The sequence below is a fragment of the Syngnathus scovelli genome, chromosome 11 (assembly GCF_024217435.2).
Source record: "Syngnathus scovelli strain Florida chromosome 11, RoL_Ssco_1.2, whole genome shotgun sequence".
In the NCBI taxonomy this organism is placed as follows: domain Eukaryota; kingdom Metazoa; phylum Chordata; class Actinopteri; order Syngnathiformes; family Syngnathidae; genus Syngnathus; species Syngnathus scovelli.
In genome coordinates this window covers 9,359,734-9,371,459 of record NC_090857.1, presented here as the reverse complement: position 1 = coordinate 9,371,459, position 11,726 = coordinate 9,359,734, and the positions used below count along the sequence as shown (strand labels likewise).

The 11,726-nt window shown below is 39.7% G+C and overlaps 1 protein-coding gene across 2 annotated transcripts; it reads left to right on the top strand.

Annotated features, from left to right (window-relative positions):
- Nucleotides 1-756: 756 nt before the first annotated feature.
- slc6a11a (solute carrier family 6 member 11a) lies at nucleotides 757-11,699 on the top strand. 2 transcript variants are annotated; one of them, XR_007484550.1, is made up of 15 exons: nucleotides 757-1,036; nucleotides 1,909-2,043; nucleotides 2,117-2,257; nucleotides 2,362-2,443; nucleotides 2,803-2,935; nucleotides 4,438-4,572; nucleotides 4,652-4,755; nucleotides 5,259-5,383; nucleotides 5,465-5,577; nucleotides 5,644-5,781; nucleotides 6,422-6,524; nucleotides 6,858-6,958; nucleotides 7,025-7,195; nucleotides 7,272-10,197; nucleotides 10,564-11,699. XR_007484550.1 is itself a non-coding variant. In XM_049733326.1 (14 exons), exons 1-14 carry the CDS (start codon nucleotides 772-774, stop codon nucleotides 7,386-7,388), a joined length of 1,863 nt encoding a protein of 620 aa, XP_049589283.1. In that variant the 5' UTR covers nucleotides 757-771; the 3' UTR covers nucleotides 7,389-11,699. The 2 variants fall into 2 exon arrangements, 1 of the variants encoding a protein (XP_049589283.1); XM_049733326.1 differs by having other exon boundaries at nucleotides 7,272-11,699.
- The last annotated feature ends 27 nt before the right edge of the window (nucleotides 11,700-11,726 follow it).

Below are 11,726 nucleotides of genomic sequence, written 5' to 3'. Positions count from 1 at the left end.
TGGGACACACAACCATAATGATGTTCACCAGAGCGATTTATGAAATAATTTGTGTGTGTTTTTTTCCTTCAATATAGGCCTATGTATATAACAAAGACAGATGGAAGTCATTTAAATGGCATGTTTTGAGAATAAGGTGTCTCAAGAGTGTGAATGGCTCTGGCTGGCCTGGATTCAGGATTTTCAGGTGCCAGATATTGTGTTATTTCCCTTGAGAAATATTCCGCACGTCATGTTCTATGGCACTTGCAGTGATAATTATAAAGTTACACAAACTCCACGGCTTTCTCCACATGTTCTCATGGGTGCTTGTAGCCTTAAAAATGCTGGGTTAAAAAAAAACAATTTGGACCGAAAAAAAAGTCTTACGCTCATGTTTAAAATATTAATATTTTCTATTTATTTAACCTGTTGGTCTCACTGCATCCATCCCACTTGCAAACATTAACATTTAATATTCACTTTTAATGATTGTGCGAAGAGAGATGCAAAGGGAATCCGATTTTTTAAAAAAGCAAGTAAAAGCAAGCAATGACAAATTTTGCAAAGGAAAGTGGAGAAAGCATATTCTCAGAGTTAAGTCAATTGACTATAACAAAAATTAAGGATATATATTTTTGCAATAAATATGGTTTGTATTAGCTTTAATTGACATCGTCCCTTTGGTTCATTGACACGCGCGCGCACACAGATGCTTGTCTTGCATTTCGAGTCCTGTATTTTTTTCGTTTGTTTCACCTTTCTCGGGGTCCCCCTTGCGGCCAAACCGCTATGTATCCATTACATAGCTCCGTTATGAGACAGTTCCCCATCCAGTCCAACCTTGCATCTCCCCCACGACCCGAGTACTCAGCAAGCGGCATGGCAGACTCGCTCGGAAGGATTTGCTACGTTTCTCCTAAGACATCCCCACAAAGACTCAAAGAGCGTGGCAAGTGGGCTACCAAAAGCGAGTTCATCCTGTCAGTGGCTGGTGCAATTATCGGACTTGGAAATGTTTGGAGGTTTCCTTATTTATGCTACAAGAACGGCGGTGGTAAGAGTTATTATTTGTTTTTAATCCAGGATAGAAGTATAACACCTAAAATAAAAAAAAAAAAACCCGCATCTCTACTGCTTGCATGAAAACTGTTTTTAAACTTTATAATTTCTTTCTGCATTTTATTGACTTGTGAAGTAAGGAGCGCGCGCGCATTTTTTTCTCAATGAGCAAAGTTGATCACCCTCACAAATAAAATGTTTTGTTTTTTTTTGTCAGCCGACCATTAGTAAAAGTTAACTACAGCCTCTGCCAAGTCCCTGGGAGCCATCCCCTGCAATGCTAATCTTTCTGTGTGCCCTCTGCTACACATTAGAGGCAAATTGCTTTGACAGCTTGGAAAAGACTAAGAAAATAACGTTGCACGTGTCGTAGTCACATTCTTGGCTGAACACCACCATTTTTTTTTTTATGTCTTACTATAAGCCGGAAATTTTGTATCCTTTTAATCATTAGAGTTTTATTGTGTTTTTACGCACGCAAAACCTTGCCCATCAAAACTGAACTGATTTCAACCTTTTTTTTTTTTTGGCAGCCCATTCAGTTTATATCTAAAAGAGGAGCATCTTTATGTTAATGTCTTTTCTTTGACTGGGCAGAGCACGCACGTGAACAAAAAAACAAAACAAAAAGAGCAGACATAAGGAAGTGATGTTAGTGGCATTATGCAGGTGGAATTTGTGTAACTGCTCCCTCGACGTCATCCCAAATTTTCATAACATAAGTTGCACAACTAGTTAAGTAAGTATCAGGCAAGGTTCCTCACGAGAAAGGAATGTATCCGAAGGCAGCTCAATAAAAGGCTGTCATGATTAGTAACCATTAAAATCCTGTCTCGTCCTGCTGACCCTTTGTACCTTTGCTTGCAGGAGCATTCTTCATTCCATATATCCTCTTCCTTGGGGCTTGCGGTGTCCCTCTTTTTGTTCTGGAGACAGCTCTTGGCCAGTACACTAGCCAAGGGGGAATCATGTGCTGGAGGAAGATCTGCCCCTTATTTGAAGGCAAAGCACTTTTTTCTTCTCAAAAGAACAAGCAGGATAAAGAAATTGTTTTAACGTGAGTTGTTATTTTCAGGCATTGGATACGCCGGTCAACTCATCCTTTTCTATGGCTGCATAAGCTACATGGTCATTTTAGCCTGGGCGTTTCTCTACCTCTTCTCATCTTTCTCCAGAGAAATGCCATGGGCAACGTGTGATAACACATGGAACACAAGTACTAAAATTACACGCGGCATCAAATATCAGCATTGTTTTATTTTGTTGTCGTCCTGCTAAAAATCCAATGTCTGTGTCTAACGTGTAGCTTTGATATTTTAGATTCCTGCGTTGTATTGACCAACTATTCTTCCAACTGGACTTCCAGCGTGAATATTTCATCATCAGTTGTAGAGTTTTGGCGGTAAGCCATTTTTTGGGGGTTCAATACTTTTTAAATTATATAGAAGTGCAGGGCAGGTAGATTTGGAAGACTAAAATAGTGGAGTCCTGGGTGCTTCATGGAAATGCATATTGCAACTTCAAATTGCTGTTGTAAAAAAAATACTGGAGTAATTAACAGAATTGAACAGACAAAGGAGAAGTTACTCTGGCGCAGCTAGGATTTTTTCTTTGGGGGGGCAATGGGGTGGCTAAGAATATCTCGGGGAATCAGTAGGTTTATTTATTATTTATTTATGTTTTGTTTGGGAATCAGTAGGTTTATTTATTATTTATTTATGTTTTGTTTTTTTATTTATTCAAGAACTGATTTGCTTACAGACGACGCGTGCTAAACATCTCCCCCGGCATTGAAGTTTTGGGAAAGATCCAATGGGAGCTTTCTTTGTGCCTTCTTCTTGCTTGGCTCATCTGCTACTTTTGCGTCTGGAAGGGGGTGCGATCCACTGGGAAGGTAAGAAAGACGCAACGCTACAAATACTGAAGATGAACATTCTGTCCTGCTCAGCCTCCAAAGTTGGCCACAATCTCCTCTGAAAGATAGCTGACTTCCAAGTAGCTCCAAATCCAAAACAAATGTTCCTCTTCAAAAATATGTAACACCTCTCCAAAATAATCTAATTTTCCCTTTTTCTCAGGGCCAGCTTGCACTTAGCTACTTGCATCTGCAGGTCAACGGCTGGTTTTTCATAGCTGACCTCAATAAAATTAAGGTTTAGTTGTGCAATTGTGGTTATTTGGTGGGGGAAAAAAAGCTTTTAATATTAATTAATTAAAAGGAGAGAAAAAAAATCTGTGTAATGAACAAGACTTCAGTAGGCCCCCATAAAGTGATACAGCTGGTCGGATGCGGCCCTCGAACCTTGGCTTTGACACCTGGGAGTCCTTTTCCACTCTGTCTTGGTAACTTCACAATATATATGGCCAGTGACGGGAAGTAAGGATGCTGGCCACAGGTGGTGGATGAATTACGGTCCACGTGTCACATGGCCCCGCCAATACCAAAATTGCCCCCTGTTGCTTAATGTGCATCTTCACTCTGGCCGCTCTTCTCTGGAGCCACAAAGTTCTCCCTAATAGCTTGGGCACAAAATCCATTGTATAGCTGTTTGCCAAATAATACTCAAACAAAAATTCAATTCCTCTTCCTCGGATGCGTTGCAAATAATTTATGCGCACGGCTGGATATATTTTCTTTGATGTCAAAAGTTGTTGACGTGATTTTCATTGCAGCAGTGAGATGTTTGAGGGTCATCCCTGCATGACTTCTTTCACCCGCCCATCTTTTATTATTGTGCATTCGGAAAGAATAACATGAGAAGTGGCTTCATTTTCCAAACAGCACCAGTATCCTAAAGGAGCCATAAGCAAAAAAAAAAAAAAAAAAAAAAAAAAAGACCCAGAATGTCATTATCCAAATCTACTCGTACAAAATGTACAGTGTTATTTATGGGTATCCATTTTTTTTTTGCGCTCACTTTCACAACGACCCTTGTGACTCGGGGATTCTTTCATGTTTATCGGGGCTATTTCGTCAGGGCAGAGTTGCACCCCGCTGGGGCAAGGCTCTCACGAAACTTGAAACGCAGTTCCGAACCAGATGAACTCAACGTCGTCTATTTAACGTGCAATTTTTTCACCTCCAGAAAGCTACACTTTTATGTGCCAAAGGGATTGTTGAATCGAGTCTGTTTTAGATAAAGTATCTGTACTTTGAGGACAGTTTGTTCTTCCTAATGCTTGTCGAAACAGCAACGGCAGACACCGGCGCTGCCCGTTCACTGTCTGAGCCGAGCTGTATCAACATCAGTGGGGACATACAGCCAGGCGTAATCTGAAAATAGGCTCTGTCGCCATCCTGTTTGTCCTTGACACTTTGTGTCGTGGTAAAACAAGTATCAGCTATCAGCGATTGCTGTTTTTATTTTTTTTAATACTTTTTATTCGTCGATTTAGGCCACCTACTTCACAGCAACCTTCCCTTTCGTCATGTTAGTGGTTTTGTTCGTCAGAGGAATGAGCCTTCCAGGTGCCCTGCTTGGCATCAAGTACTACCTGTACCCCAATCCGTCACGGCTCGCCGATCCACAGGTAGTAAATATATATTGACGTTTAGCAAAAAATTTGTGTGAGGTCATTTTGTTTATAAATGCTGCTTTTCATGTGATAGGTATGGATGGATGCTGGAACTCAGATTTTCTATTCCTACGCCATATGCTTGGGATGTCTGACCACACTTGGGAGCTACAACAAGTATAACAACAATTGCTACAGGTGAGCAATTTTTATTTTACACGAGGCCATTTTACGATACGAAGCGCAAAAGCTATCACGTAACAAAATGTTCAGGAAAATTATTATCTTGGAGTTGTCTGATTTTGGAACGAAATTAAATAAAAGACTGTGTGGTGATTTTTTTTTTTCAAAATTACCTTCCTAATTTTATAAAAACATTTAAATTCACTTAGAACACCCCAAATGCAAAAATCGTAGCCTTAACTCAAAACTGTAATTTTTAAAACAAATTTTGGTCATTTCATAAAAAAAATGCAGATGTCTGCTTTTGCATTTGAACCCTTAACTTATTTTCTTTTGTGAACTTTTAGTTATCATTTTCAATCCTGTTATACAAATTGTTTTGTCCAGCACAGTAATTGATCAAATATGGTTTCAAACTTGATTAGTACAATGGATTATTTGTCTGTGATTAAAATTGCTCTTTTATAGTTCACTGGCCATAAAACCGCTGCTCATTGATATTTTCTGGCACTTTCCAGGGACTCCTTCTTTCTCTGCTTGCTGAACAGTGGAACCAGCTTCATTGGTGGATTTGCTATTTTCTCAGTTCTGGGCTACATGTCCCAAAAACAGGGTGTGGACATCGCTTTGGTAGCAGATTCAGGTATGACCTCATCAGTCATGCATGCCAAAATGCAAAAGTGGCAGAGCCTCTCCTTAAACTTTGGGCTTTGGGTTTATGCAGGCCCAGGACTTGTTTTTATCGTATACCCACAAGCAATCAGCCTCCTGCCATGGCCTCAAGTCTGGTCTGTGTGTTTTTTCACAATGATCATTCTGCTGGGAATCGATGGTCAGGTCAGTTGAAACCTCGGATGGGATGTTTCTGGAGTTAGCTGACCGCTTGTCTTTTTTTTTCCTTAGTTTGCTGGACTCGAAAGCATCATGACTTCTATAACGGATATGTACCCTGCCCAGATCCAAAAAGGATATCGCAGAGAGCTCCTTTTATTGCTAATCTGTCTTTTTTGCTATCTCTTTGGCAACTTATTGGTGTCACAGGTAAGAAGTCAGGGTAATGAGGCTATTTTTTTTTTTTTTTTTTATATGGGAAACTGATGTAATTGAGGTGCAAAAAGTTATTCACATCAATTATTTCGACCCTTCAATCGTACAAATTATTCACTAATTATCTGTCTGTCTCAATATTTTATCATATTTTAAATCATCCTTCCCCCATTAAAATGAATGGAAAAGCCTTAATCATCAAAACGTTTTGTATCATATTTTTAACAAGTTGATACAAAACATAGAGTAACAATTTTTTTAATAGAATGAAAAGAATTAAATTGTTTTTGGAACATCTCCAATTTTTGCTGAACAACAACTCACATCCCTAAAACTTGAAAGTCGCGTGACTCGTAACTCAAGACATTGCCTCGTCCCACCAATGGGATATCATTTTGTTTTTGGCTTCAATTTGTTGCCAGGCCTCATCGACCTTCGCTGAGTTTGTTTCAACGTGCAGGGTTTGCCCTACCCTAATATTGATTTCATAACGGGATGCCGTCCCATTTCAAAATGTCACCGGGCTGGCACAAAATTGAATACCAGCACGATGATGTTTGGTACATAAATGGAATGAAACATAATTTCTAACCTCTTGTTTGGGTTCATGAGAAACTATCTCTTTCTGTTGTAGGCCGGTTCCTACATTCTGCAGATTTTTGATCACTACGTCTGCAGTGGTCCCACCCTTCTTTTGATGGCCATCCTCCAGTCAGTGGTTATCGGATGGATTTATGGCAAGACATTATTAACACTAAATAGTTATCATTCATCATGTAGTGTTAATAATCTAAGTATGATTTAATTCTACATTTATCTGAGTGTAAACGACCATCATGTTATTTATTTTGATGCAGACGACAAACAAGCTGTCTAATAAAAATAACCACAGGCTCTGTTATGCAATTTCAACCTTGTAGAGCTATATTTAAAATAGATGGATCACATATTATGGGCTCTATTTTGGAAGACTAAGCAGGTCTATTTTTTTTGCGCAGACGGTCTCGCGCGCAATTAAAATCACTTCACGAATAGTAATCACTCTCATCAAAATGCGTTTGTCTTTTTAGGTGCTGAACGCTTCAGCGACAACATTGAGGATATGATCGGATACAAACCTCTGACGTTGATTAAGTACTGCTGGCTCTACGTCACACCTATGATATGCAGTGTAAGTGCAGCGAAGCCTCCCTTTTGTATGCGTTGATCTCATAAGACATTTTGTCTTCTTTTACAGGGAACACTTGTGTTCTTGATGCTGAGATACACACCGCTCAGGTACAACAACACGTATGTGTATCCTCGTTGGGCCTATTGGATCGGCTGGTTCCTTGCTTTGTCGTCACTCTTTCTGATTCCTTTTGCCATGATCTGCAAATTGGCCAAAGGAAAGGGCACTCTTTGGCAGGTTGGTGCTTCAGTGAGCCGCCGTCGCTTTATGTTTTTGCTCCTTAACAAAATGTCACACCCTTGTGTGCCCGTAGCGTCTGAAGACAAGCACCCAATGTGCAGACGATCTCCCAGTGATGGCGAAGGAAATGGCGACTCTTCGCATTGCACTAAACGTTCACGATGATGGCAAAAACAGTAATAACCGATAAAATAGCCTCCGTTGAATGCCATTCTCGATACATATATACTGTACGTACAGTATATATATTAGATCAGGTTGTTTACTAAAATTAGGTCAGCTATTCTATGCAGTGTATGGGTACACAAAAACACCTAAGTTAGAAAAAGTTTTTAAAATTTTTACAAATCAGTCTATTGAAAGTGTTTTTATTACGCTACAGCATAGGAGTGAACCTCCGCTAATTTGTGGTTTGGCATTCATATATTTTTTTAGGGGGGGTAAACCTGGAAAAACTCTTCTACCTGGTTTTGTGTTCAAGTGCCATAGCCATGTCTAAAATCAAAATATTGTTTTCGTGCCATCTTTCACGAAAACCATTTAATCACGTCAAAGTCAACCCCAAGGTTTGACAATTTGTAAAGGGACCAAAATTGGAAAAAAAAGACATGGGTTTCTGATGTCTCCAAAAAGGTAAACAGCCAGCACGCATACTGCGCACTAATTAAATATATTTGACTAGACCTCAGTTCAGACAACGCCAAAGGTTTAACTGTTATTTTAGTGCTTAACTTCTTTTTACAATTGTGTGACAGTTAATCTTACATAAATGAGATTTGTGAGGTTTCTACTACATCCATCTCATTCCTTATTAAAGGTAAGAGATTGTTTTGTATCTTAATCGTAATGTTTTCCCTACTACTGTATGTTTGCTCACTATTAGGACAACTTTGATTAGTAGGACAAAACCAGGCCCAGAGTGGCTAATCCGGAACACTGTGAAATTCCCACTGGGCCGTGCTATTAGAGCTTCTCTTCCAGCCAGTTTTGAAGCAAAGTGCCTTAGTGCAATCATTTGTCCTACTTGTCCTACTAGTATGCCATAGTCGTCATACTAGTATGTGGAAAAAGGTTGCTAGCAGACACAGTCGTACTACTAGTGCAGGGATTTTCAACTGGTTTTGTCCAAGGGACCGCCATTATAACCAAAAAGCAGCTCGTGGACCACTGCTTTGGCGGAATATTATTTTAATTTACACTAAAGTAGGCTAAAGTTACACTATACAGGCTATTTGCATCGCTGTCAATTTTGGAAATCTCAGCTACATTGACATAATTTCGATGGGTAAATTATTCACAAAATTACCTGGAAAATAAATCGAGTCTAAATACGGAATCCATTTTATTTTTGAAATTGTTACAATTATTTTCCATTTCCAATTTCACGGACCACATGTAATATCGCCACAGACCACGAGAGGGCCGCGGGCCACCGGTTGATAATCCCTGTACTAGTGCACTGAATTGTCAATTGACAATTCAGTGTACTAGTATGCATCGTGGGGTGGATATGCTCAAACCTGTTGAAAGAGAGACGTTTGAGCATTAATAGCGTCTAAGGTTCCACTATTCGGAAAGGGGTCAAAATTTTGGGGGGAAATGTGGTTAAAAAAAAACGAAACAAAAAAAGTAGAACTGCAGATATGCATGTTACGCATATCACTCGGTCTCAGTTCAGACTGCACCAAAGGAATAACTGTGTTGCATTTGTGCTTAGCTTCGCTTTATTTACTACCATGTTTCAGTTACAAAAAAGACTTGGGAGGATTTTCTAACACCCTCCTCATTCTTTTTATAAGAGAGTGTTTTGTTGTTTTGACATTTATATCTAATGTAGAGAATTTTGATATAGTCCTATTTTTACACTGATACGAGTGTTAATGTAATGGCTTCCGTCAGTCATTCCAGATGCAGCAACCCTTTTTGGGGCAGAATGTTCTGATCTTCTCATCTCTGTGTTATACTGTACAAATGCAAATGACCTTTACCAAAGACACTGACACACACACATACAAATTATTTGATACAATTTGAGCATTTTCTGTCTTTTTTTGTTTTCTTTCAAAAAATCAGCCAATGCCCAACTGTTGGATGTGTCTGGAAGGTTAACCTGTAGTGAAGAGTGTGTTAAAGTGTGTTAAAAGGTTGTTGTTTTTTTCTCTTCCTGGAAATGTCAAACGTGTTCAACATCTATGACAGTAAATCCTTACGTTTTTGTTCAACAACAATTTTGGTTAAGGTAGAGGTTCTGCAATTGTGACGTGAAACAAAATCAAAGCCAATTAGGAAGCGACCTGAAACTAATTCTGTTGCTGGACACAAAGTAAAGTGTTGAGTGTTTGCATTAACAGCTTTAGCTCATGTGATGGCTATTGGTTTGTCCGCCATGTTGAAGGTCGAGATCGGGAGGATAGGCTTAAAATACAAAGACCACTTGACCAACTTGTGTTAGTTTTTCCTGTCAAACTGCCCTGGTCAGTTAATATCAAGCGTTATAAATTTTCTAGGATGTGCGAAGTGCCAGAAAGTTGAGAGTGTATAAAGAATCTTACATGTTTAATATACTAACACCACAGCAACGTTTGGCCAATATCCAATGTTGAAGTGTAAGAAGTTTACTCCATTAAGTGGGCTTAAGGGGAAAGCGTTCTTTTTGCCGAACCATTCATAGATCCAACTATTATCTGCATAGCAGTGAAAGGAAATGGCGTGCTTTCTTAACCCAGGGGCTACAAATAGAATGAAAACAGCAGGGGCTCTCAATAAGCACCAGAACAAAACAGAAACCCATCAACCTCTAACATTGTGGCCACGGACATGTCAAGAGATGTGTGACTTCATGGGAAAATTCAAATTGAAATGACAAGCAGAAAAGTTGACAACCGCTAGCTAACAACACTTCATCTACTTCTGTACTACCACCACCACTACTATGCGTTCTTCTTTTTTGTATTTTCAGGCAGTCTGTGTGCCCTGTAGCACTATGCTACCTCTCACAGGTCAGTGTTGATACTACACCAAATACGAATATCTGGATTGGGGGGAGGAAAATGGTGCTCCGATTGTTACATGTAGAGGGCGCTGTGCTGGTTATTTCTTGTACACCGCACACGATATTCAGGAAGATCTCACTTGCAGATCCTTAAAAATCAGTATGTGTGTACTGTACCCTGCTTACATTGTTTTTTTTTTGTGTCCTCCAAGCACACAGTGTCTGCACAGACATTTCTTTATATGGGTTATTTTACCAGCCTAAGTTTTACTATACCTGTTTCCATTTGAGTCTTAACTTTGCAGGCCTGATCATCAGGTATGGAATGTTGTTTTGCATACTGTCTAAATGTGTATTCTGTGTGCTTTTTCAGTGTAGCCCCGCCATTTTGATGACAGAGCCACTCTCTTTCCTACTCGCTCTCTGTTTATTGGACCCATAGGGGGTATTGCAAGACTTGGCTTAGTTCCCTGCACCATCTAGTTAGTTGAATTTGTCCCTCATCTGACCACGTGCGCACTGCTGGGTGTCACAGCGCCAGTTTGGCCATTTCCACTTCATTTCCCTCTTGGCACCTTCCCCACACTGCCTGCACTTTTGTAGAATGCGAGCCAAACAGCATGCATAAGCATGTTACAAAACAAGCAGACTAACTCATAAATTCAAACCTATGCACATTTTCTACTTTGCTATAAACGGAGTTTCCCCATCAAGCAAGCATTCTCTTCTTTATTTTGGCATTGAAAGTTCTATTTTTTCTTCATCGGGGAAGTGGACTGTCACGTTTTTGGTGGTTTGTCACTTTGGGGGGTGACAAAAGACTAAATGCAGCCATGGGGTCATGGAAGTTGTTGCTACGGAAAAGAATCCACACAGGCGGAGGCTGTCAGAGCGGTGGCTCAGCCTTGGTTTGCTACAAACAGCGCCTCGTTTGTGCAAGTCAGAAGTTACTGCAGACTAATGGAATGTTGTTTTGAGCATTTATCCAATATCCTTGAGACCTATCAACTAGTACACTATGTCTTAACAAGTAAAACAATTCTGCACACTTGCAGAATGACTATTAGGGACTATTAGAATCTTGCTTGTAAAGCCCCAACCCCCCCCCCCCCCCCCCCACACACACACACACACACAACAAATCATGCAGGCCATGAAAGATTGCCCAATGTTGGGTCAGTTATTATGATAGAGGATCAAACCAAATTCACTGAAATGTTAATTTTCTTTCTCTTTTTAAAAGTAGGCATCAGGTGTGAAAATTATGCCAGCGTTACCTCTGACTAATCACCGCCATTGACGGCTATAAATGTCAAAGATCCATTTTAACCGGGCTGGCAGTGAATGAGGCACATTGGGACAAATATTTTGTCTTGTATTATCTTATAAAAATTCAACTCCGATATGGCTTCCAAGTTCCAAGTCTGCCTCAAGTGTTTAGCCTGTTGCTGGCTGCATTATTTTTAATAGTATCTATAATCACTTTAATAAAGGTTTCTTGAAGTTTTATTGATTTATTTATTATTCACTTTATAC

Coding starts and splice junctions, on each gene's coding strand:
- slc6a11a (XM_049733326.1), top strand. CDS start 772: ATGTATCCATTACATAGCTCCGTTATGAGACAGTTCCCCATCCAGTCC. Junction 1,037..1,908: donor ATGCTACAAGAACGGCGGTG/GTAAGAGTTATT, acceptor CTTTGCTTGCAG/GAGCATTCTTCATTCCATAT. Junction 5,384..5,464: donor CGCTTTGGTAGCAGATTCAG/GTATGACCTCAT, acceptor GGGTTTATGCAG/GCCCAGGACTTGTTTTTATC.